Genomic DNA, 23,565 nt, shown 5'->3' on the forward strand with positions numbered 1-23,565 from the left:
CATGGGGTGCTCTATTAGCATCTCGAAAACCACCACTGCAAATTGGCCACTGAACAAATATGTCTTTAAACACTATAACATACCCATAATATTATTGTCTGAGGAGTATTGTAGCTTAATTCGGGCTGGTGGGACGAAATTCACGTTTGACCGAAATCTTTTTGGTGACTAAAGCATACTTAGTCACTGACTTTTCTCAAAATATAGTGCTGGATAATCTTTGTTTATATGTTTATATATAATACTGACAAGCATCTATCAAGAGTTCATAATATTATGAACTCTTGCTTCCATCCTTCACTGTTTCTTTACACAGTCTCCAAAGTCAAGTTACAAAAATTCATACGTCCAGAAGTCTGAATCACATCTATTATTTTCACATGACTTCCAATGTTTCTTATAGATTGTCAGGGCTATTACATATGACATAAGGTTAGACATAATGGTGTCCTGTGATAATACATGTTTACGGATTCTTCTGAAACCTTTATGGATTAAAGTGAAAAACTAGTGAATTATCCTAATTGTAAGGTCCAAGGTTGTGTGTTTCTGCAACACCAAGCCAGCAACAAAACAGTTTCATATACAGCCAAGCCAACCCACGTTTTGTAGTGACAGTACAGGGTCAGGGCCCGGAGATTTTGAGTGGTCAGGGGGTCATGAACACTTTTATTGATCTGATGTGATATTTCATGTGTGAAGCATGTATATGTGTGATTGAATTCATCGCTTTTACATTACATTTTGTCACTTTTGCACAAGAATTCATCATAATTGCATCGTCTGCAGTAAACTAGCCGCTTATCACAAGGTGGATCATTTTACCATAGAGAATACCACTTGAGACACTAGATACCAAAGGCCTTCAAGTTAATTAGTTTGTTGGCGAGTGACCACACCCATCACCAATGGTTAAGCAAAAATTGCAAAGCTGTTAAAGAAGCTGTAAGAAGAATTAAAGAGTTGTTTACAACAATTGTGCTTTAACAAGATTGTCAAGCACTTGCTATAATCTTGTTTTCGTGTTTACTGCAGCTGCCAATCTTGTTAAGGATGATAAAATCAATAGCAAAAGAGAATTCTGCAAAAGTGACAAACTCTATTGCAAATGGGACAAAATCAATTGTAAAAACCTGTAAATTCAATGTCACGTCCTCCAGTAGATTGTATTATTCATGATACAATAAATTGTGAAAGTTTAGTTATTTGAGATTTGGCAGAAATTTGCTTTACTGACCAAACTAAGATAAGGCCACTTCAACTAAATCTTTTGTTTCTCGGGCCCGACCGACCCTATATTTTTCAGCATAAAATAATTATGTTAATCACATGATCACCTTGCAAAGAGTGATAACGCCACGAAAGAGTTGCAAATTTATCTTTAAGCCCTTAAAAAGTAAGTAACACTAAATACCTCAACATATAGCTGCCTACTCACAAGTGATACAGCAACCGTAATGTAGCTTAGCCACCACTTGACTCGCAATATCACTCTTCAGCTAGCAAAATAGCATTTTACCGACCTTTATTACAAAGATTTAGTTGAAGTGGCCTAATGGTACTACTTATAGCTGGATCCCAACCTGGCTTACTCGCTACCACGTGGTTCCAAACCCACTCTCTCCATTTTGAGATACCTTTTACTAGAACAAATCACTAATAAATTCAGCTACTACCCCAGATCTACCTGTGATTGGAATAACCTACTCATTGACACTATAGAATCTCAATCTCTGGAAACATTTTTAGGTAACTATAATATAATTCTTATTTTGTGATTTGTAACCTCCCCAAATATATCAGTTATAACTGTACTCTTCAGTATTCATAATCATAAGTGGCTACAGCTATGGCCCTACTTTTTTCATAGAAACACTTTTAATTCAATTAAGAAGAAACCTTTTGCATATTAATAACCATATAATATGTGCACTGTTCTATTACTTTTATACTAAGTGGCTTTTACTTTTATACTACATACCATAATATTCCTTTGCCAGCACTTTTGAGAGCTCTGTGTGGGGAAATCAAGTATTCCCATGGCATTTTCAAACTTTGTACAAACAGACTGTTAACTATATAGTTTGTTGCATTTAGAATGTGAAGAATATTTGTCATCATATAGTGCATAGTGGGTCTGCCAACATTTGCATGGGCAGTGGTCACAGAATGTACAACAATGACCAGATGGTTTATTACCACACAAACTGTATGGGATGCAAGACTACATTTGGCTATAGGCCAACATTACCTTTTATCTGTCACTGTGCAATGAAACCATTGGACAGTATACATCAAAAATTGTTCTCAACGTGTTTTAGTCAACTAACGTAATCCCATGTTACATACAAATATCCTGTAGTGATTCACATAGAATGAAATGACCAACATTAATTATTCTTGGTCCAGGAATATAGCTATAGTACTCTAACACAACAGAATTACTCTCCTTGCACTTGCTTGTGCATATCCAGCAAATTCGCAGCAATGAATATATACTACTCTGGTGAACGATCAACTTATTACCAAACATGGGAGGAATTATGTATAGTGCAGATTTTATTTGTGTTTCGTCTTCCAGTTGTATTGGTAGGAAATAACATGCACGTTAGAGGTTTTGCAGGGAATGTTCACATAATATGTGCGCAGGCATTGTGGGTGAATGTACATACCAAAACCCACAATACATTACAAAATTCATAGCTACATGTCAACCCTCAATATTATACATATTTGCTACTAGAGATAGCCACTTGTTACAATGGCTTTTTAGCATATCCCAGTAAAACTTCTCGCTTTGTGCTTTTAAAAATCAATGTAGAATCCTCAATCCACTAGTCAGTGCATACATGGCTAAGGAATGTGTACTGCAAAACCTCTATGTATATACACTGCAATACATTTATTTCATTTTCACAATTTTAACATAATATATAGTTAACTTTCGTGGACAATGTATTTGTATTTGTGTGGTTATCTGCACAGTATGTGTACACAACCAAAAAGTTCATGAGTACTACACACAACACAGCACATTGATAAATGACTGAACACCTTGAGAAAACAGTTTTTAGTTTTGTATGGTTGATGAAAGGGATTCAGAGAATATCCCTCACTTAGACCTGTGTACAGAGTTGCTGTATGTTGAGTACACATTAGTTGGGCCAGTTGCCAGCATCATACATAAAGCCCGTATTGTCCAAGTACATCCATAAAAACACTGACCACAGGTCGGGGAAACTTTGCCTCAACAAGATACCAAAACTGAAAGCTACGTATTCTATTGTTATCTCCATACTGAAATAATATTGCAAACAGTACAGTTCATACAAAGTTATACAAGAACAAGATACATCTTTTGTATCACTGTTTCAACTGGTTGACGATGATCCAGTGTCAGCTCCTATCAAATGAGATAGCTTTCACTCTGCATGCACAACACCACATAATACACACAAAAAATGTTTAATGAGTGTTTCCACAGTTTCTAAAAATAATTTTACCGTCAAAATATCCAAATAGCTACTCTAATAGAGCAGTCATACTTTTCAACAAAACATTTGTCATGCTACGTAAGTGCTAGTATGGGTGTTCACACACAACACACAACACACACACATAACACACAACACACACACAACAGACACAACACACACACAACACACACACACCTACATGTGTGGTGCGTGCGTGCATGACACACTGCCACAAAAACAAACAGACATTAAAAAAGTCCAGGTAAACTGGTCTAGCCAGACTAAATTAACTGGTTGAGCTCAAAAGAATGCACGTGAGAGTGTAAGATACATCCTAGGTGGAGTGTGCATAGGGATGAACACGTGGATCTTTAATTATTGCCCACTCATGGTTATCCCCCCCACCTTGAGTCATTTCCTAGATGAAGGCCTGTATTAAAGACAAGGCTTAGAATCTTTGTTTATGTATAGGTTATTAATCCCACTTGTGACCCTCGGTTTTACCATAGACTTTCTCTACGCGGATATCGAATACTAAAAACTCACCCTGTTACTATACCAGTCCGCGCACAATTTAGTCAACTCGTTTCTTCATGATCCTTCAGTCTCTAAGCCTTACTCCTTCGAGTATTTCTCCCCCAGACCCTGATGCTGACGCTCTTGCAAGTGCCTATTCCGGCATAAATGTTCCAGATAAGAGGCGCTTATTCCTGTGGGTATGACGTCAGCACAGCAGTTATATTACTATAGGAAAAGTATAACATGTCATGAGGTAAGAAATAACTTTATTTGTACCCACTCCAACATTTGCATACAGCTCCATGCAATCTGTTCTTATTTTCCACCCTAAGAACGTTGTCACCTGATGAAGCAATAGAAGCAGAAATGCATTGTGACTGCTATAAAGTTCTTAGTTACCTGACTATTGACAATATCATTGTCAGTGTCTACAGGCATTCTAACTGTCTTTACAGATCTAGAGTTCCTCTTTTGTCTTCAATTTACTCTCTGTACCAATATAATATAATATAAACAAGTTTATTTGCATATAAACTAACTTTTGATAGTTTATTTCCATAAGTAGAAACTACGAGGACTTGTAAGCCTCCAGTCTCCTGGATGAGTTCACCGATGTGATCACAGAGACACCATCTAAACTGAAATCTCGACAGTCATTCTCCAAGGATACTGAATATACCTTGGGTCTGTAACCATTTAATCAGGTAGAGTCGATGCCGCTGAACCATATTATTCAGATAAAATCAACATATGCATAGCTACTCTAAAATAACAATCATACATTTCAACAGAGCAGTCGTCATGCATACGTGTGTCAAACAGTAGCTAACCATACATGAAAATATACACCTAAATAAGCAAAGCAACTACTCCCTGTATTTCAGAACTTGAAACCAGGTGAGCAACATTTCCAGAACTAACCCTGGACACACACAAAAGCAAACAAAAAGCAAAGCCTTCAGCTGTCATGCTAGCATGGTCATGCCTACCCAGTGAACAAGCACAGGAGTCAGTGCAGGCAAATCCTAGGACTAGTAACCCCGCAGGAGGCTGTACCATATCCCACAAGTGAAGGTGTAGGCACCCGAAGTCTCACCTACACACACACACACACACACACACACACACACACACACACACACACACACACACACACACACACACACACACACACACACACACACACACACACACACACACACACACACACACACACACACACACACACACACACACACACACACACACTGTACAATATTATCTAGCATATTCCGATTTAATATCATTTAAAATGGTTACCCATATCACTGTGTGAACAGTCTCCTCCACCTGATACTACCGTGCACCCATACCCTAGTCACAGCTATCATTGAAACCTATATTAATGTAGTAAAGGTAGGCCATTGACAAAGTTTATCAGTGAGTTATATCATTAGGTGACAGTACAACCATGCACTTGCTTAGTTGTGAGAACGTTAATTGAGCATGTACAGTGTATCTTAGGATTAATCTAAAATTTCAATACCACTATATATGAACCCATAAACAATAACTATATCTGTATACATCTGCTGACTTGCTTTTGAGGTTACTGGTCCATAGTTCTATTACATGAAAAACAATCTGGTTAATCAAGTGTTTTGAATGTAGGTAATTAGCTGGACCAAATTTGGATATCAAACTGGTCTAGCCGGACTGATTTTGTTTGACTAAATGGCTGGACCATTATTAGCATCTAAATAGGTCTACCTATAGGCATATGTAAATAATTATTATAGCCAACTCCAGCTAGCTCCTGTTTGTATAATGAAAGCCGTAGAGCAGAATAGCAAGTTATATTAATGTAGCAAATAGCCAACATGCAGTTTTAAAAGATTGCATACAGTTACCCTCTACTGTAACTAGACAGAAACCGGTGTATCATTAACACTCACCTGCAGTACTTCAGTGGCTACCAAGGGCTGAATGGCTAGTTACACCATTGCTAAGATGTACTTATATTACAAAAGTGCATGACTGCTCCAAACACAAGGCCACTCTAAATAAAGACTCTGTTTCCCGTCCTCCACTGGGCATACATTTATGCAAGCGAGCAGTCCATTTCCATTATATAAAATTGGTAGCTTTTCCTGAACATAGCCAGCATAAAATTAAGTTGCAGGTAGAACAAAATGTTAATTTGTAGAGACTCAATGCACACGACACATTATAAAATTGAAACTGTTCAGTATGCAAGAAAAAACGGAAGAATTATAATATTATTAGTGACACGGATGCAGGCAGTGGACTGGAACAGAGAATTATTTGGAGCGACCAAAGCAATGCAGTTTCATTGTAGAGGCATGCATGAAGTTAGTCAACACGGATCAAATTTAAATTCGATTGACTAAGATTCAGCCAAACTTTCATTGGATGCATAGGCGACCCTGTTAAAAAATCTTGGGGAAAAGTTGCTGTATAGATTGGCATTGTTATTTTTAGCATTTTTCATGTTTTTAGAACAAATTTTAGGCTGTTTTCAAGCCTGTAAATTGCAAAATCCTGCAGCTTCTGGGGGTTGCACCCCCAGACCCCCCTGAAAATTCTACTTTATACTATAGCCAAACAACAATAGTTATGCTGTTCCCTACTTGGCCCCCCCTGTAGGTCAGGTCTAGAATCGCCACTGATTGGAATGCCAAAGCTGGTTGACTGAAAATGGCCCAGCTGGGTCTGGGTATGAGACAGATGGTATTCATTATCAACTCTAACAGTTACACAACATATAAAGGAGCTTGGAACAAGGCTTAGAACCGAACCAGAGTTTATTTAACCCACACTTGTCACGGGAGTTATAATTGTAATCTATGGTTTCCTGAAACCGTTGCTTATCAAATACTAAGAACTCACTCTGTGCTTCAGTTTACTCGACTCGTCATGATCCTTCAACCTCTTTCCCTCAAGAGTTTCTAACAAGCTCCCAAACCCATCTCGCATCCAATGCTTTTGTATGCGCCTATTCATAAACGCTCCATATAAGAGGCGCTTATCTTCCCATATAAGAGGCGCATATCTCTGAGCTATGGCGTCATGGTATGCTCACAGGGTATGATATTTCATACCAATATGTTAGTGTGATATGCTAACATTTTTAGTATGCAATGCATGCAGATCTGTTTCATACCTTCTAGTGTAGCAACTCAGTATGCAATGCATACAATTTTGGTATGAAATGCACTCAGGCTTTTTAACAGTGTATTCCTACATGCCAAAGGACTATTAATGAAGACATGTGCAACAACTGTTTTACATTGGATGTAATCAGCATTGTGCAGTGCTGCCTTTCATAATCAAATGCTAAGAAAGAATTGTGTATAGCAGCATAAGTGCATGTTAAAAACTACGGTAGTTAGAATATTATCATTGTTATCACAACTAACATCATGCAAACTTTTAAAAGATTTTTTATGATGACTGTCAGCAAATATTTTGTGGCCTATTTTGTTTTTGTATGTATATAGCATTGTGCACTTCCCAACACACAAAGGTAATAAAGTTCTTTGTTGTGAGATCCATTGCTCTAAGAGTATTCCCACTACCTACACCTAATTATGCATTATGTGCAGTGATCTGTGATCAAATGTCTTTTGTGAATACTGCACTTCTTTGAGAAGCATGTAAACATACCGCTGTATATTAATAGTATATATATGTATATATATATATATATTATATAGTTATACAACGAGTGTACGTTGTATGACTGTTATGTACCACCGGCTCACAGGAGAGTTGCACAAGACAGCTGCAACTCTTATAAAGGTAGTTCAACACAACACTGTAATAACTACTCGTACATACACCTGTAAGCATGATCTGCATGTCAAACAAACCTACATATATCTAAAATTGCTGTGTACATATGTATGCATGCCCACATAAGTATATTTGTATATGGTCTTTCCTTCCAAAAAGTGCTCATTCAATGAAATACCAAAAAAAAAATAAGCAGTGGGTGTAGCAATTAACCCTTTATTCAGTTTATTCCAAGAAGCCTACTAATCAGAACTATATTAATGCATTCATAGAACACCACAAAATAAACTATTAATCTGTTAGGTAATTCCCCTACTGTGGTAGGGTGTAAGGGTGTTATGCATCATTATACTATAACAATGTGTTTTGTGTATAATGTAATGGAGTTGTAAGAAGAAGGATCAATGTTAGCTTACATCACCTATATGTGTGTATTGCTGTACAATAATCAAAATAGTGCATAGCTAAATAGTTTATGTGACATCTTGTCAAGAAAGACACTGACTCAATAAGTCACTTTTAGTTATTATAGTGTTAATACCACAGCCTGAATATGCATGTGTCTGCACACCATGCCGGACAGTTGCTGGAGTTCTATCTAATACAAAGTATTGAGAAAGTCCAACTTGTATATGCTATACAAATAAGATACTGTACCATGTACATGATGTTAGTGTCTCTGAATTCCTTAGAATCCAGTCATATGGCTATGCTCAAAAGTTCTACAAACTGATCACTTCTATATTATATATGAGCTCATCCATAATCTTTGATGCAACAGCACAAGAAGATCTACAGCCACGGTATAGCTAGCTATAAGTTTAGCTAGCAGCTACAATTTCGAAACTGATGGCTGGTGTGTAGCTACGTATTTGAAATCGCTAGCTATCCTACTAGGGATCCTCCACCGGGGCGGTGAGGAACGTAGCTAGCTACCGGAGTATGATAAATAGACCCATGCAGTGGTGGCTTGTTCCTCAGTGATATGCAATAATACATAATACAGTACATAAACGGGGGAAAACTTATTCTAGTTAGCTAGTCTGCATATGATCTAGCTATCAGGCCGCGCCATCGTGAATGTTGACGTCTCGACGATAAGCAGGTGAAAAAACGAAGTAGCTAATAGCGCTAGCGCGGTAGTTAATTTATAAGCGCCTACACAAATCTAATTTAGCGTGTACGGTTTTACTCGTAACCATCGTCTTGTTGTATGTACCTATGTTTGAAAACTGCTGATGAGATGAAATTAAGTAGAGGTGATTTAGTTTTAATGAAATATATACTGCTTGGAATCGGTGAGCCACTCCTTCGACTTTGTATGGTTTCACGAATTGTCTCCAATAGTTTCGTTCACCATCACTGTTAATGGATGTCAGGTAGAGCGTAAAGCAATAGATGAAGACAGAACACTAACCTGCAGTGATTCACCATCCACTACTAATTACACGTGGCTATTTGATAATAGAACACAGGTTGATTCGAGTGTTTTGGTTTCTGAAGGAGGACAGGCTGTAGTGATTCCATCTGGTAGCAACACTGTGTATGGAGATTACAGCTGCTATGAAAGTGACTCACTTGTGAATTGTTTCAGTGTATATATTCGAGGTTAGTTGTCAAGCTATAATATCACTGTGAAACTTTTATTCATACTAGCTATATAGTTATAAGCTAAGCTGCAACTGATAGCTAGCTAGCCAGTGACTTTACTTCACGAGGTATATAGATAGTTACAATTTAATTACCTAATGTTAATTAGCCTTAAGCAATTAGCAAGACTAATACTGAAGCATACTTCACAGCAACCCACAGTAACTATTCTAAGAGCAGCTAAAGTTTTACTACAGTATGCTTCTGAGTAGCTTTACTGTGCTATATAGTTTCTAGTGACAGCTACAGATACCTGCTGGTCCAAATGGAAACCTATGAACATCATAAAACTTGTAAACGTCAATGCCTTAGGCTGGTTTTGCAGAGACAGTGGCATATTTCACTACTAACCTTGAGTAATTTTATTTACTACTCAAATATACTATTGCATGCACATACAATTGGTGATGAACAAGGCATTGTAATACTGATTGGAATATTATAAATATGTGATAAACAACTGCTATTTTACATCCATAATACATTTAGTGCTCACAAACAACATATTTATAGCATTATATATACTTCCAGGTATCTGCAATCAAACTTGTTCAAGGCTCACAGTTGATAATACAACATTCATTGCCAATTCAAATATTGCATTTTACTTGACTGTGATAGTCAATACATCACCTGATGATCACGGTACTATGATATTACGTAAGGATGGACTATCAGTGAGTGGATCAAATGTCAATCATACTTCACTCAACCTTCTTCAAGTCACTTACTACATTTTCAATGTACAACCTAAGGATAGTGGAGTATATGATGCTGAGTACAATGGGATGCATGCTACATTGTTCACTAACAAGATGTCTATTAAAGTCATTGAGATCAATTACACTAGCTCTAGTTCTCAATGTAAGTATTGACACTAAGGACATGTGGTACAGCTGAAAACGGCTTTTCTTATATAAATTGTATTTTGAACCTTTAAATTAAATCAATCTTTATGTATATATTTTTTGAAATTTCACAGTGCCATCTTCAACTTTTGTGACTCCACAAGGAACACCAACAGGTAGCTATGTGTTACAAAGTCATTTTAAATGTTTATTTGTGTAATCAATGTAAGGAAACAACAGAACAGATAGCTCACAGAGTAGTGATAATGTTGGAGCTATAGTTGGATCTATAGTGGGTGTGCTAGTATTGATTGTTATCGTTGTTGTTGTAGGTTAGTGCACTATCTAGCAATGCTTGCATAATTTATTACAATTGCTTATGCAGCTCTAGTCATATGCTATTGCCGAACACGAAACAGAGACCGATTGACAGAAGCTAAACAAGAATCTCATAGTCAGCTACCTGAGCAGGAAACTAACAATGAATTTTACCAAGATGGTTTGAGAGAAGACATTTCACAAGGTACCATATTACCTTGAATAAGTAACCCAGTATTTTTTCTAATTATGGCCAGTCCTTAATTTACCTTTAACAAGTATAGGTAATGATTTTGAGACACACATCCCCACAAGTAAGTTCCTCGCCAATGATAGGAGTCCATAATATCTTGACAGCCATATATATAACTGCTTAACAATGCTTCCATCTCCTCTTTCAATGCGTTTCTACTAATTGAAATAATAAAATCAGCGGATTTCATTTTTGCGGATAGCTACATTCGTGGAAATTTGTGTCATGCTTTTAAGATTCGTGATAAATATAGGCACAGTAAAAACCCGCTATATGGTAACTTCTTTCCTTGTAGTAATAAAATTATTAATATTACTTAACTCGTTACATAAGTAACGCATTACCCCCAACACTGCGGTTGGTATGGTAGATCAATTATTAAAGGGTAAATAAATAATTACTGTAAAACAATTGTAATTCGAAAAAATCACACACATGATATGTACAGTATATAGTTGAATGTCGACTGTGTCTCTTGATTATGAGTTTCAATTCTTTTCTTCGACTTTCTTTGCAGTTGCGCACATTTGCGCACCTTTATCGTTAATTGCTTTGACAGTAACTGTCCTTGTCACTTCCTGTACAATATAAGCTACAAGCATGGTTGAGAGTTAATGCTTTGGTTTAAATGCAAAGTATAAATTAAAAGAAGCTGCTATTGTTGTTGTGTTTGTGTGGTACATGGTTAATAATAATGTGGTAATTCAGAGAATCATGAGATTGTTTATGTAAGGGATGTCAGTGGTTTGTAATGTTTACCATATATTAACATCTAAAACCAATAATTTTAATCCTCCCACCACAGATTAAGCACCACCCTATTACATTTTTAATTTTACTAACTATGCTGTAGTGTTTAAAATTCTGTCTGTTATACTCCTACTTGTGCTTAAAATTTATGCCTCAGTGAGATTTTGGCCTGCAAGCAACTATTTAAAAGTAAAAGGGTAATGCTACGGAATAAAATTTAATCAATTTGTGAAACATATGCTTAACATACTCTGACAAAATAATCATGTCAAAGGCTACCTGCTCCTCAATTAGAGGTACTACTGTATTAGAGTAACTAAATCTTTTACTATGAGATGCATTTTTACTGCCTGTTATATATGCTAGAATCATGTTTGATGTTCGAAAATTATTCCAGCGTAATAGGCTGGTGCCTACCACAGATTTTATGTGTTGGTTAATGACCTAGCATGAGATTCTTTGTGGATCATGAAGATCCGAGGGCATGGTTTTTAACCGACTTAGAAAATGGGGATGTTTTATATGGGCATATATAGGTAGGATTGGATTATAAAATCATCAGGTGATCTTGAGATGAGTGCGAAAGGTTGAACATGTGTTCATTGAAGAGCTAAAGAAATCAAAGTTAGAACTTTATTCCTGAAGTTGGACACTAGTGAAGATGATCGTGTTGACCAGTTGCTGCCATTGTATGTGCCATGGTGTCACAGCAGTGTGAAGAACAGGTATACATTAATAAAACAGTTTGAAGACATGGCTTGGTGGTGATGAGCTGTTACAAGTTGTTGGTTTATTAGGTACTTATGCAGTATAAAGACAAGGTACACTTTTTACATATAGACACACCCACATTACTTGTCCCCTGGGAAATATAGTTGTGACTCTCTGCATGTGGTTACCATTGCAACTCAAACTGGGATAATGGCACAATAATCATGTGACTGAATTTGGGAAAACTGTCGACCTATGTACAATAGTAATAGTGCGCCACGATATTATATATAGAAAATTCTATATCATATATCACCAGGGTTTATATCATGATATGAACATATATCACAATAAAGAACTAACTGTAACATTTGCAAGACAAAAATAATACATAATTGTCATTGTAAGGTGGATGTATATATACCACAAGTAAAAGCTACCGTATAGCCTAAATATTTCGAGGGGCAAATATTTTGAGGTTGAGCAATGTTGCTAGCAATAAAATTTTCACGGATTTGCAAACACTCCCAAAATGTGTTAGACTATATGGAGGTCTAAATATTTCAAGGCTAAAATTTTCACTGATAACCCCCAAAACCACGAAATCAGCGAAAATTTCCCCCTTGAAATATTTAGGCTATACAGTACTCATATTTGCCAGGTTTTAAATGCATTTTACTACTGCTATACAGTTGAAATAAGTGGCTGGCACTTCAAACAAACCTTAAAACCTCACAGTTTACTTTGGGGTTAGCATGTGTCCACCACTAAACCATCAACACATAACTTAATTAAATGCCAAATACCCTGGCCTCCCCCACTTCATTGTACTATAATATGTGACCCAGTCTGGGAAAACCGGTCTTATCACCCATGTCAGCAGATTCGATTTTTGCACCCAGGACACAAAGCTACATGAATTAACCATCTAATTCCACAATCAAAATCAACTAGAATTGAGTGGTCTGGTTTTGCTGGCTGCTTTTCCCAAGCCCAGTGGCGATCCGTATGTGTGGTGTGGGGCCTTAATGGAGTTCTGGTCAGCCTGGAGATGAGTGTAAGTGACTGTACAGCTCTGTGGTGTTGAATAAGTACCTCTGCTGTGGATTTCCTTTTATTTTAACCAATTTTGAGACCTGAATGGTCCAAAACTTGGCCTAATTCATCCCTACGCCTTCCTTTTCAATTTTTGAACACCATCTTGCCCGCCTTCCAGTCCCTCCACCTCCCACCCCTTTTGCAAAACCATGCCTCGGGTTACAGCATGGTGACTTATATGGTGATGATTTTATGACTTGGTATGACGACTGACAGGTGGTGGGAACTGTTTGTGAAGGTGCTCCATTGTTTTGTAATTCTATTCCAAATCGATTTCAGGTTTTGTGTTGGCTGTTATGTTGGTCTCTGGCTGTCTGTTATATTTTAGTCAACCATAATCCACTACCCCACTGCACTCTTCGAGGGTGCCTGTGGTATGATGAAAAAGTAGAATATGTGTATTTGCAAATGGTGTATATAGATAGCAAATATATGTATAACTTTGTTTATGGCGGTATAATTATTTCATGTACATATATATATATATATATATACAGTACTGCTCAAATGTAACATTGCACTCGCTCACACTGCTCGATAGTGAGTGATTAAAATACTCACTAATTAAAGGGAATGGCACCCGTTCCTTCACAAGTATTCTTCCCATACAAAATGGGATGAATACTTGTGAAGGAAACGGGTGTCACACCCTTTAATTAGTAAGTGTTTTAATCACTCACAATCGAGTGGTGCGAGTGAGTGTGACATTACATTTGAGCGGTATCGTATACTGTGAACAGTACAAGCCACTAGTGAGTTTTGTCTATACTCTAAAACGCCTAACTTCTATTTCTGCAAAATTTTGCTCAGTGGGTTACCCAATTGATTAATTTGCAATAAATACAGCTATTAATGTGCAGGAGAAAGGCACAACGCGAGCATCACAATAATACTCTAAACTAATTAATAATCTAAGCAACATGCAGTTACAAGCATAAACTTTTAAAGTTGTGAATCATGTAAATAATTGGATACAAATGCGTCATGACTTTTGTGTGTAAGTTAAATTATTTAAGTTGTGTTTATTTCCAGACCGTTTTGATGGTGAGCCTGTGTGAAAGCCATGGTACAGCATATAAATGATAAGTAGTCATGTACAGTTTTATAAAACAGTAGAAAATAACTGTGTACGTATATATGCATGGCAAGTTGTACATTGAATGTTCAATAAATTAATTGATGGTACATGTGCAGGTATACACGTCTTGTACTGATACAGCTAATAGATGTGTGTATACTGCAGTTAATTTTATTTGCTAAACTGTAGTAGAATAGTACGCAGCTGGTTTATCCCCAGCAGAAAACTGCATACTAGTCCTTTGATTCTTTATCATGTTCAGTTCAAGACTTTCCTTTGCAGTTTGTCTTTTAAGCTTCCGCCACATCACACCCCTGTGTACAATAAATACATACTAACTATTTGGATTGTTGCATATACTTACAGTGTCCCTACTAATCCTCCTATCACAAGGCATAATACAATTGTTATGGAGATAAATGTGCCCCCATGTATGTTCTTGTCGTCATTACTCAGTGATACAATTGTAGTTGTATTTTCATGTCTACATGAAGGATGTAGCCTAAATTGTATGCCACTTTCTGTAGTGAAATATTCCATATTGTTTATGCTGTGATTAAGTGCTGCAGCTGCTGCAAATGCTTCCGGTCCAATTAAAAGAAGTGTGTAACTAGCATATGAACTGTTTATACATTGCAAAGAAATCCTTGTCATAGAAAAACTTGTGCATTCACATAGAGTTGTGATGCTATTTTGCAACTCGTTGTCAAGTCTGGTTGACTATTAATAATAGTACAAATGATATTAATAGCATACAAATGCACAACGTACATTAGTGTTAAGACACTCCGTTCCATTAGGGAATGCTAAAATAATGGTAATTACTGATGTGTTCTGTGGCTGAATACTGGGAGAATTATTGATAGGTGAATCAGTATGGTCTGTTACTACATAAGATATATTAATAGAGAAAGAGAGAGAAGTACTTACTTCTGTTTGGATTAGTTCCCACTGACATCGGCAAAACTGAGTAAAAATTTCACAAGGGTTATGACATCAATGTGAGAGATACTTACCTATTAGGGAGATCAATCCCACAGTTTTAGGAACATTTAGATTGCTATCAGCTTTACAATAATAGTCTCCTTGATCATCATTTGTCAGGTTATGGATTACTAGTGTGTAGGAGGAGTTCTGTTGGATTGTGATGTATGAGTATTTTTCTCCGGTGAACAGCAAAGTATTATTCCGGTACCATTGAACTCTGATTGGAATTGTAGCAGGAGCTACAAAGGTGCATGTAAGCTGAGCAAAGTTTCCCTGAGTAGCAGTTACCACTGGATTACTAATGGTCAGTTCCGGAGGAGCTGTATGTGTACAGTAGTTGAGAATAATTAACCACAATGTGTGCTTAGCATAACTTTTAAATAAAAAAAAGCTGACCATACAGTTACTGCTCTTTTACATACCTGTAACAATAAGTTGTGTAGTTGAGTCTTCTGTGCAACTTCCTGCATCCCCTACTACACAGCAATATTTACCAGAGTTCTGTAATTTAACATCTGTTCCACTAAGGATGAAGCCATTAGACCATATGTTACTCTGTGTGTTGCTGGTGGGTAGTGGTATACTGGTTGTTGTGTTGATCCAGTACCATGCCGTAGTTCCCCTAAGATGAGAGATAGATTCTTTCCCTGTAGTTCTATCAGTGGTAGATTGATAACATGCTGCTATAGTGCCACGAGCACCCTGTTCCATGTATTTCATAGGTGGTCTTGAAACTACTACCGAAACTGGCTTTACAATACCTATAAGGGGTAGTATAGTGTATGCTATGTACATATTTAGTTGTAGGGAATTATGATCTTATCTCTTCCATATATGGATACTGTGTTGTCACTGTGTGCAAGCTAGCTGTATATATTTATACACCATGTTTATCACCTTCCAGTGATAGAATACATAGCTATTATATATGTGCTATACCTCAATTTGTGCTCTGTAACTATCTTTAACTAGGTTATAGCTTCAATATAATGCTTTGTTTGCTATGCATAACTGTGGCCAAGAGCTTACCATTAGGGTATATACATCTACTAACTACCTGTATATATTTCCTAAGTTGAACTGCTATTGGGTAATTATTTAATTCAACTTACCAATAACACCCATGAGGAAGATAAACTCTCTCAAAACCTTAATTTTTCTTCCTATATATAGCATCTTGATCTGACTATCACTACATAGTGAGAAATAAACTCTATCTATAGGTTTATGTATAAACAAAGTGGTAATGTGTGGTTTCGTGAAAACCACATACAGTAGATCCAACAACAAAGCAACTCATATAGAACTGTCTTTAGTGTTATTGTGGTCAACCACACATTAAACTCAATTACCATATGTACATAATTGTGATCACTTGAAGTGCTTACACTTGCAGTCATTACAAATAATTTTATCAATTTTGTTATATTTGAATAGAGAACCTCCAACATGCACATAGTATTTAGATGCATGTAACACATACCAAATAATTATGCTATAAATATCAACAACTGCATGAGATCAGGCCTGTGAGCATGTATATGTAGGCATGACATGCACCCCATTATATGCAGTTAAACTAGTGTCCATTTGGTTCTACTTGGGGTACTTTGAGATAATGAGTTACTCTCTAGAATTCCTATGGATATAGTTACATGAAAATAACAAGGAGAAAACATCCTGACCACCTGGTAGACTCCTGTAAGTGTTCGAGCGTAAATCGGATGGCTGCAGGTTCGAGGCTACCTAGGTCCAGTCATGGAGTTTTTCTCTTTTCTCCAACTTTTCAAACACACCTTAAGTAGCTAAAGTCTGAGCAGGCTGTAGGACCAGGTGTCCTACAGACCTTCAGCACTTGTGCTGTAAAGCATTAATAAATAAACTAGTGTCCATTTGGTTCTACTTGGGGTACTTTGAGATAATGAGTTACTCTCTAGAATTCCTATGGATATAGTTACATGAAAATAACAAGGAGAAAACATCCTGACCACCTGGTAGACTCCTGTAAGTGTTTGAGCGTAAATCAGATGGTTGCAGGTTCGAGGCTACCTAGGTCCAGTCATGGATTTTTTCTCCTTTCTCCAACTTTTCAAACACACCTTAAGTAGCTAAAGTCTTTGAGCAGGCTGTAGGACCAGGTGTCCTACAGACCTTCAGCACTTGTGCTGTAAAGCATTAATAAATTATTTCAGTACAACAGGATGGAATATCTGCATCTGTATATCTTGCAATACAAAGTCAATTAGACATTTAATATTTGGAGCATGCCATTATAAATGTTAGAAATTAAAGTTATATATAGTATAGGCAATTATAATGATTAGAGCTGGCCGGTATAAAATCGATATGAAGGTATTTTATTTGTACCGGTATCGATATCGAACAAATATTTTTATACTGGCAAACTGTAAAATGCCGGTATACATATCGGCACATTTACACTAAATCACCATTCTGCTTTCACAATATGTAGAGCAATCATTGTGCAGAGCATTTATATAGGGTATTGTGAGAGTGAGACACTCCCTCTCTTTTCTTATAGTATGAACTTATATCTGATTCTTGGAATCTTGGTACTGTTTGTATACACTTGTCACTTAAGACAAATTACTACTATACTTAACTGGATGTGTGAAGGTGTTCATTTGTGTTAACCAAATACCGTGATAGTTAGTTGTACTGTGATATTTTATAAAAAACCGTACCGTCTTTATAATATGTGTGCTGCCCAGCTCTAATAATTATGTGTTCTGGTTATCACGAGCCTGGTCACATGTATGCATTAATAATCCAATCTAGCTTCACATACTTGTAGCATATTTTGTGCTGATGATGCAGGATATTAAATTTTTAAAATAAATAAATAAATAAGTTCGGTTTAATTTAATTCCAGCATTTTCACAAGCTTCTATCCCACTGAAGCCCTACATCAAAGTAAGAGGCTGGGAGTATATGGTTATGGTAGTTAAACCCCAGGAATGATACCCGGTGCATATATGGAAGACAACACATTCAGTTGAAAGAAGTGCAATCAAAGCAAATCGAAGCCTTACACATTATAAAACTACAAGTTCAGCAAAAATTGAAGCCATACACAACTGGCATGCTTATCTATCCTTATTAACATGTTGTTTGCAAACTTGACTGCTTCAAAATGTGGGATAGAAGCCAATTAGCTAACTCCCACCTGCACTTGTAGGATATTTAGTTATCATCACCTCGGTCTCTGGTTGCTAACTACAATATCCTACTCATGGCGGGGTTTAACTATAACATATGTGACCCAGTCTGGGAAAACTGGGCTTATCGCCTATTTAAAAGTATTGAGAAATGCCAGTTTTAAGTATTTAGTGTGTTGTGGCTTGCCAATGGTTGAAGCTATGTGTACCAACTTTTCACACGTTTTGCACCAATTCCTTACCTTCCACAGCATCCACTGTGCAAAGGAAGGCGTAGGGATGACCCAGGCCAAGTTTTGGGCCATTGAGATCTCAAAATTGGCTAAAATGAAAGGAAATTCACAGCAGAGGTACTTATTCAACAACACAGAGCTGTGCAGCCACATACAGTCATCCCCAGGCTGACCAGAGCTCCATTAAGGCCCCACACCGCATGCACAGATTGCCACTGGGCTTGGAAAAAGTAGCCAGCAAAACCAGACCACTCAAGTCTAGCTGATTTTGGTTGTGGAATAGTTTATTCATGTAGCCTTGTGTCCTGGGTGAAAAATTGAATCTGCTGACATGGGCAATAAGACCGGTTTTCACATATTATATGAGAGTACTTCTTTAGCTAGCTACCCTCTTCCGCCTACCTAAAAGTGTACCATAAAAAATGTTGACGCTATACTGCACAGGGTTGATATTTTGGTTTTACATCAGTACCTGCTTCATCCTCTGATTTGTATATAGGTACTGCCAAAATGTTGATTATTTTGAGCCTAGCTTACACTGCTTGGCAATGTAACAAGTTCCTGAAGCAGTCATTCAGACTCTAGCTGCAACTCGTGGAACTTCTATGTATAACCTTTATTCTAAACAAACACTATAGTGCTAATATAAATTATTATATGGTGCATGTATTTTTAAAAGTGTATACAGGTGAATTTACCCCATCCCTCCTAGTGTACTCTCTGTACTCTTGCAAAAATGCTGAAAATAATGAATGAACAATCCCTATAATAAATGATGCAATTTTAATTTCTGGATGCATGCATATAGCTAACTAAATTAACTTTTTGAATGGATGAATTGTTTGAATGAAAACCATTGTTTCACAAAGCCAGCTAATTTAAAGAAAAAAGCTACAAGTTTTCTTTTTCATCCATGGTTCAACAATACAGCATAATCATCTAATTTTAGACTAACAAACTATTATGCGTGGAACGAAAAATGATCAATTTGCATTGATTAGAATTTTTGACGGTGAAAAACCCCACACAAAACTGAGTACCAGTAGGAAATGTGGCTCGAGATATAACTCACCAGCCACTATCACTATGGACTCGGCTCTTCTTTTCAGCTACTATTCTATACAGGTAGAGGAATCTATCAATCCAGAATAAGTTTCTGAGATTCGCACTTTTCTATAGCTATACACAACTGAATTTTCTCCATCATGCAATTTACAAGATATTTTTCGATACTCTAAAGATGTGACTGGTCATGTTGGCCGTAATGCCAATCATCTCTTTATTCCAAGGGTGTATACCAATTTTGGGAAAAGGTCCTGGGTGTGTTAAATTCTGTGGAACAATCTACAATCAACTGTTGTGGAGGCTAACTTAATACTCTTTCATCTTTCAAAATATTTTATTAGCATTAGCTAAGTATTATTTCTTTGCATTGGCTTTGTGTGTGTGCATGTTTATTTTTTGGTGTTGTATCTTTAGTTGTATTTGTGTTTTGTAATGTTCTTCTTTTGCTCACAAGGCTCCACTGAAAATCAGTAGCTATTTGGTTACTGAGTGGACCCCCTGTTTAAAATTACAATTCAGTCACATTTTTAAACGTACATTTATCGCAGTCCAGCGTTCACTGTCATGACATATTACAGGTTTTTGCAATTGAATTCGTCCCATTTGCAATTGAATTCGTCGGTTTTGCAATAGAATTCGTCGCGTTTGCATTACAATTCGTCATAAACAAAACGGCTCCAAGTTCATTAAGAGATGAATTATTTACGCTATGGAGAGTTACACTTGAGACACTAGAAAGTAATTGGAGCTGGTAGTACACGAAGTTGATAGCTGTCTGACAAGTTAATTAACTTGCTCGCGAGTGACCACACCCATCGCGAATGGCGTAGTAGAGTTTGGAATGTTGCTGGATAGGCTGTAGAAGAAGAATTATTGCCTTATAAAGAGTTGTTTACTACTGTTGTACTTGAACAAGTTCTTATAGCAGCTGCTACATCATGTTTTCGTGTTTGCTCCAGCTGCCATTCTTGTTGCGGATGAATTTAACTGCAAAACGGACGAATTCAATTGCAAAACCGACGAATCTGTGAATTTGCGCAGTTTATAAATTTCGCAGGTGTCGCGCTGCCATATAGGGGTATAGGTATTATATATATAATATGTCCCACGTGACTAGGGATAACGGCGACGGACGAAAACCTTTGAATGGAAAGGAAATTAGGTAGCTGCTATTCCCACAAGTCTTATTATCTTTATGAAGGAAGGTATGGCCTGTTGCAGATTTTACAGCTGGTTTATTATGCTTTTGTTAGAAAGAGATCATGGCGACCTATGGATCCTTTACATGGAAAGCCACAAGCATCGAAGTTTTGCATGTAGTCTAGAATCCGGTTTCAATGCAGTACAAGATGAAAGGCAAAGTGTTGTTAAGGGTTTACTAGTTAAAATGGGTGTTAGTTGACTGCAGTTGCATGCCACTAACAGGGCCGCCCAGAGAAATTAGAGGGCCCATGGAAAAGAGTTAAAGAGGGGCCCAGGGGAAAGGAAGGGTCTAGATCCTGACTGCTCTATTAGAGTATATCGATCTTTCTTTAAACAGGTATTCAAGTGGCCCCTTTCGGGCTGTGGCAGGGGGCAAAATACCCCAGTTACCCCCAATGTGGGCGGCCCTGGCTACTAAAATTACAGTTATATTTTAATATTCTGTCACTGTAATCTGGGGTTTCTGTCAAAACCATGGAAACTCACCTACTGTTATCAACAGTGCATTGCTTATTCTAACAAAAGTATTGAAATCCCATCCAAAAACAGCTTATAGCTGTAAAAAAAGTGCGCGTCCAAGTAAAGCAGAGTTAACTGCGACAAAAAGTAATGATATCATAATGCGGCCATGTGCGAGGTGTGCAAGTTGTAAAATTAATATTAGCTAATCAGATAATACAATGTTATTGTTAAAGTGTTAATGAGAACTATGTGATGCTGCTAGTTTTTAAGTGTGAGCATCTTCATAAATGCCACATAAATTTAGTTCTCAATAAAGCAATGTGTATAGATTCTCTGATAGTAATAAATAGTTTGAGTTTGGCCACCTTTCCTTTGTTCGTAGCATTGCTGTATACAGGAAAGGTGGCCAAACTCAAACTATTTATTACTATCAGAGAATCTATACACATTGCTTTATTGAGAATTAAATTTATGTGGCATTTATGAAGATGCTCACACACTTAAAAACTAGCAGCATCACATAGTTCTCATTAACACTTTAACAATAACATTGTATTATCTGATTAGCTAATATTAATTTTACAACTTGCACACCTCGCACATGGCCGCATTATGATATCATTACTTTTTGTCGCAGTTAACTCTGCTTTACTTGGACGCGTACTTTTTTTACAGCTATAAGCTGTTTTTGGATGGGATACTAATTACACGTGGCTATTTGATAACAGAACACAGGTTGATTCGAGTGTTTTGGTTTCTGAATGAGGACAGGCTGTAGTGATTCCTCGGTGATTCCATCTGGTAGCAACACTGTGTATGGGGATTACAGCTGCTATGAAAGTGACTCACTTCAGTATATATTCGAGGTTAGTTGTCAAGGTTGTCACTGTGAAACTTTTATTCATACTAACTAGTATGCACCGGCCCAGCTAGCTATTATTGCTGTGCTGCAGCTAATAGTTAGCAGTGACTTCATTTCATGAGGTGTATAGATAGTTACAAACTAATTACCTAACCTTAAGCATTTAGCAAGGCTAATACTGAAGCATAATTAGCAGCAACCCACAGGAACTATTCTAAGAGCAGAATTTTACTACAAAGTCAATGCCAGTAGCTTTATTGTGCTATGTATATAGTGACAGCTTCACTGAGGCACCTGCTGGCCTAAAGAACATCTGTAATTGTAAGTGTTAATGCCTTGAGCTGGTTGGTTTTGTGGAGGCGGTGGCATGTTTTACTTGCATTCACACTGTTCACAGATTACTTAATTCAGTACACAAATGGCTGCATGCATAATGCAATATAATTATTGGTGATTAACAAGGCATCATGCTGTATAGAATTTGCAATAAACTAGCCACTCTTTCACATCCACAACGCTATCCATACATTTTTTAGTAAGGTAAACTGGGGCAATTTCATAGATTATCATACAGTACTATGATAATCTATGAAATTGCCCCAGTTTACCTTACTAAAAAATTGTACTGTATAGTAGGGACCACAAAGGAGTAGGCGTGGTCCATGAAATAACATCACCCAAAAACCATCCTCAATTTTCCCTGACGATGATGAGGCAGTATTGGTTAGGTAAAACTAAGCCCAAACAAGCTTTCAGATCGACCCAAAACGCTTTCAACAAGTTGATACGGTATTTGAAAATTAATTTATTTAATAGATTTTCTACTGACACTGCCTGACTGATTCCTTCAGACAAACGTAACTCAATAATGGCTAAGCCTACGGGCTTGATTTTTTCACTGTTCGACGTCACTTCAGCCTGAGAGGTGCCTTCTGGCATACCGCAGTATGTACAATGCATTCTTCATGAGCTTACCAGCATCCTCCTTTGTGTCCCATTTATCTTTGCTGACAACGCAAAGTGTCAATTTGGCGATAGCACGTGATGGCTTCCCTTTGTAATAGAAATCATCCGTATT

General features: G+C 37.1%; 2 protein-coding genes and 1 long non-coding RNA gene across 7 annotated transcripts; 1 reads left to right on the plus strand and 2 right to left on the minus strand.

Moving 5' to 3' along the window:
- Window positions 1-2,951: 2,951 nt before the first annotated feature.
- Window positions 2,952-7,090, minus strand: LOC136238201 (uncharacterized). Of its 4 annotated transcripts, none has more exons than XR_010692851.1 (7): window positions 6,885-7,090; window positions 4,675-5,371; window positions 4,535-4,628; window positions 4,395-4,484; window positions 4,276-4,338; window positions 4,023-4,220; window positions 2,952-3,403 (listed from the first exon to the last, which is right to left on the minus strand). It is a non-coding gene; the product is annotated as an uncharacterized lncRNA (long non-coding RNA). The 4 variants fall into 4 exon arrangements; XR_010692850.1 differs by having other exon boundaries at window positions 4,675-4,758; window positions 6,885-7,040; XR_010692853.1 differs by having other exon boundaries at window positions 4,675-4,714; window positions 6,885-7,039.
- A 1,861-nt stretch (window positions 7,091-8,951) lies between these two features.
- LOC136238203 (uncharacterized) lies at window positions 8,952-14,615 on the plus strand. Its single transcript, XM_066028553.1, has 7 exons — window positions 8,952-9,088; window positions 9,138-9,398; window positions 9,972-10,304; window positions 10,423-10,464; window positions 10,519-10,620; window positions 10,674-10,811; window positions 14,451-14,615. The coding sequence occupies exons 1-7, from the start codon at window positions 9,004-9,006 to the stop codon at window positions 14,474-14,476; spliced, it is 987 nt and encodes a 328-aa protein (XP_065884625.1). The 5' UTR covers window positions 8,952-9,003; the 3' UTR covers window positions 14,477-14,615.
- Window positions 14,495-16,733, minus strand: LOC136238202 (uncharacterized). Of its 2 annotated transcripts, none has more exons than XM_066028552.1 (7): window positions 16,596-16,733; window positions 15,906-16,244; window positions 15,513-15,803; window positions 15,427-15,462; window positions 15,268-15,377; window positions 14,861-15,216; window positions 14,495-14,810 (listed from the first exon to the last, which is right to left on the minus strand). In XM_066028552.1, exons 1-7 carry the CDS (start codon window positions 16,657-16,659, stop codon window positions 14,675-14,677), a joined length of 1,332 nt encoding a protein of 443 aa, XP_065884624.1. In that variant the 5' UTR covers window positions 16,660-16,733; the 3' UTR covers window positions 14,495-14,674. The 2 variants fall into 2 exon arrangements, with proteins under 2 accessions (XP_065884624.1, XP_065884623.1); XM_066028551.1 differs by having other exon boundaries at window positions 15,268-15,383.
- Between the last annotated feature and the right edge of the window lie 6,832 nt (window positions 16,734-23,565).

The sequence above is a fragment of the Dysidea avara genome, chromosome 11, assembly GCF_963678975.1.
Source record: "Dysidea avara chromosome 11, odDysAvar1.4, whole genome shotgun sequence".
NCBI classification, from domain to species: domain Eukaryota; kingdom Metazoa; phylum Porifera; class Demospongiae; order Dictyoceratida; family Dysideidae; genus Dysidea; species Dysidea avara.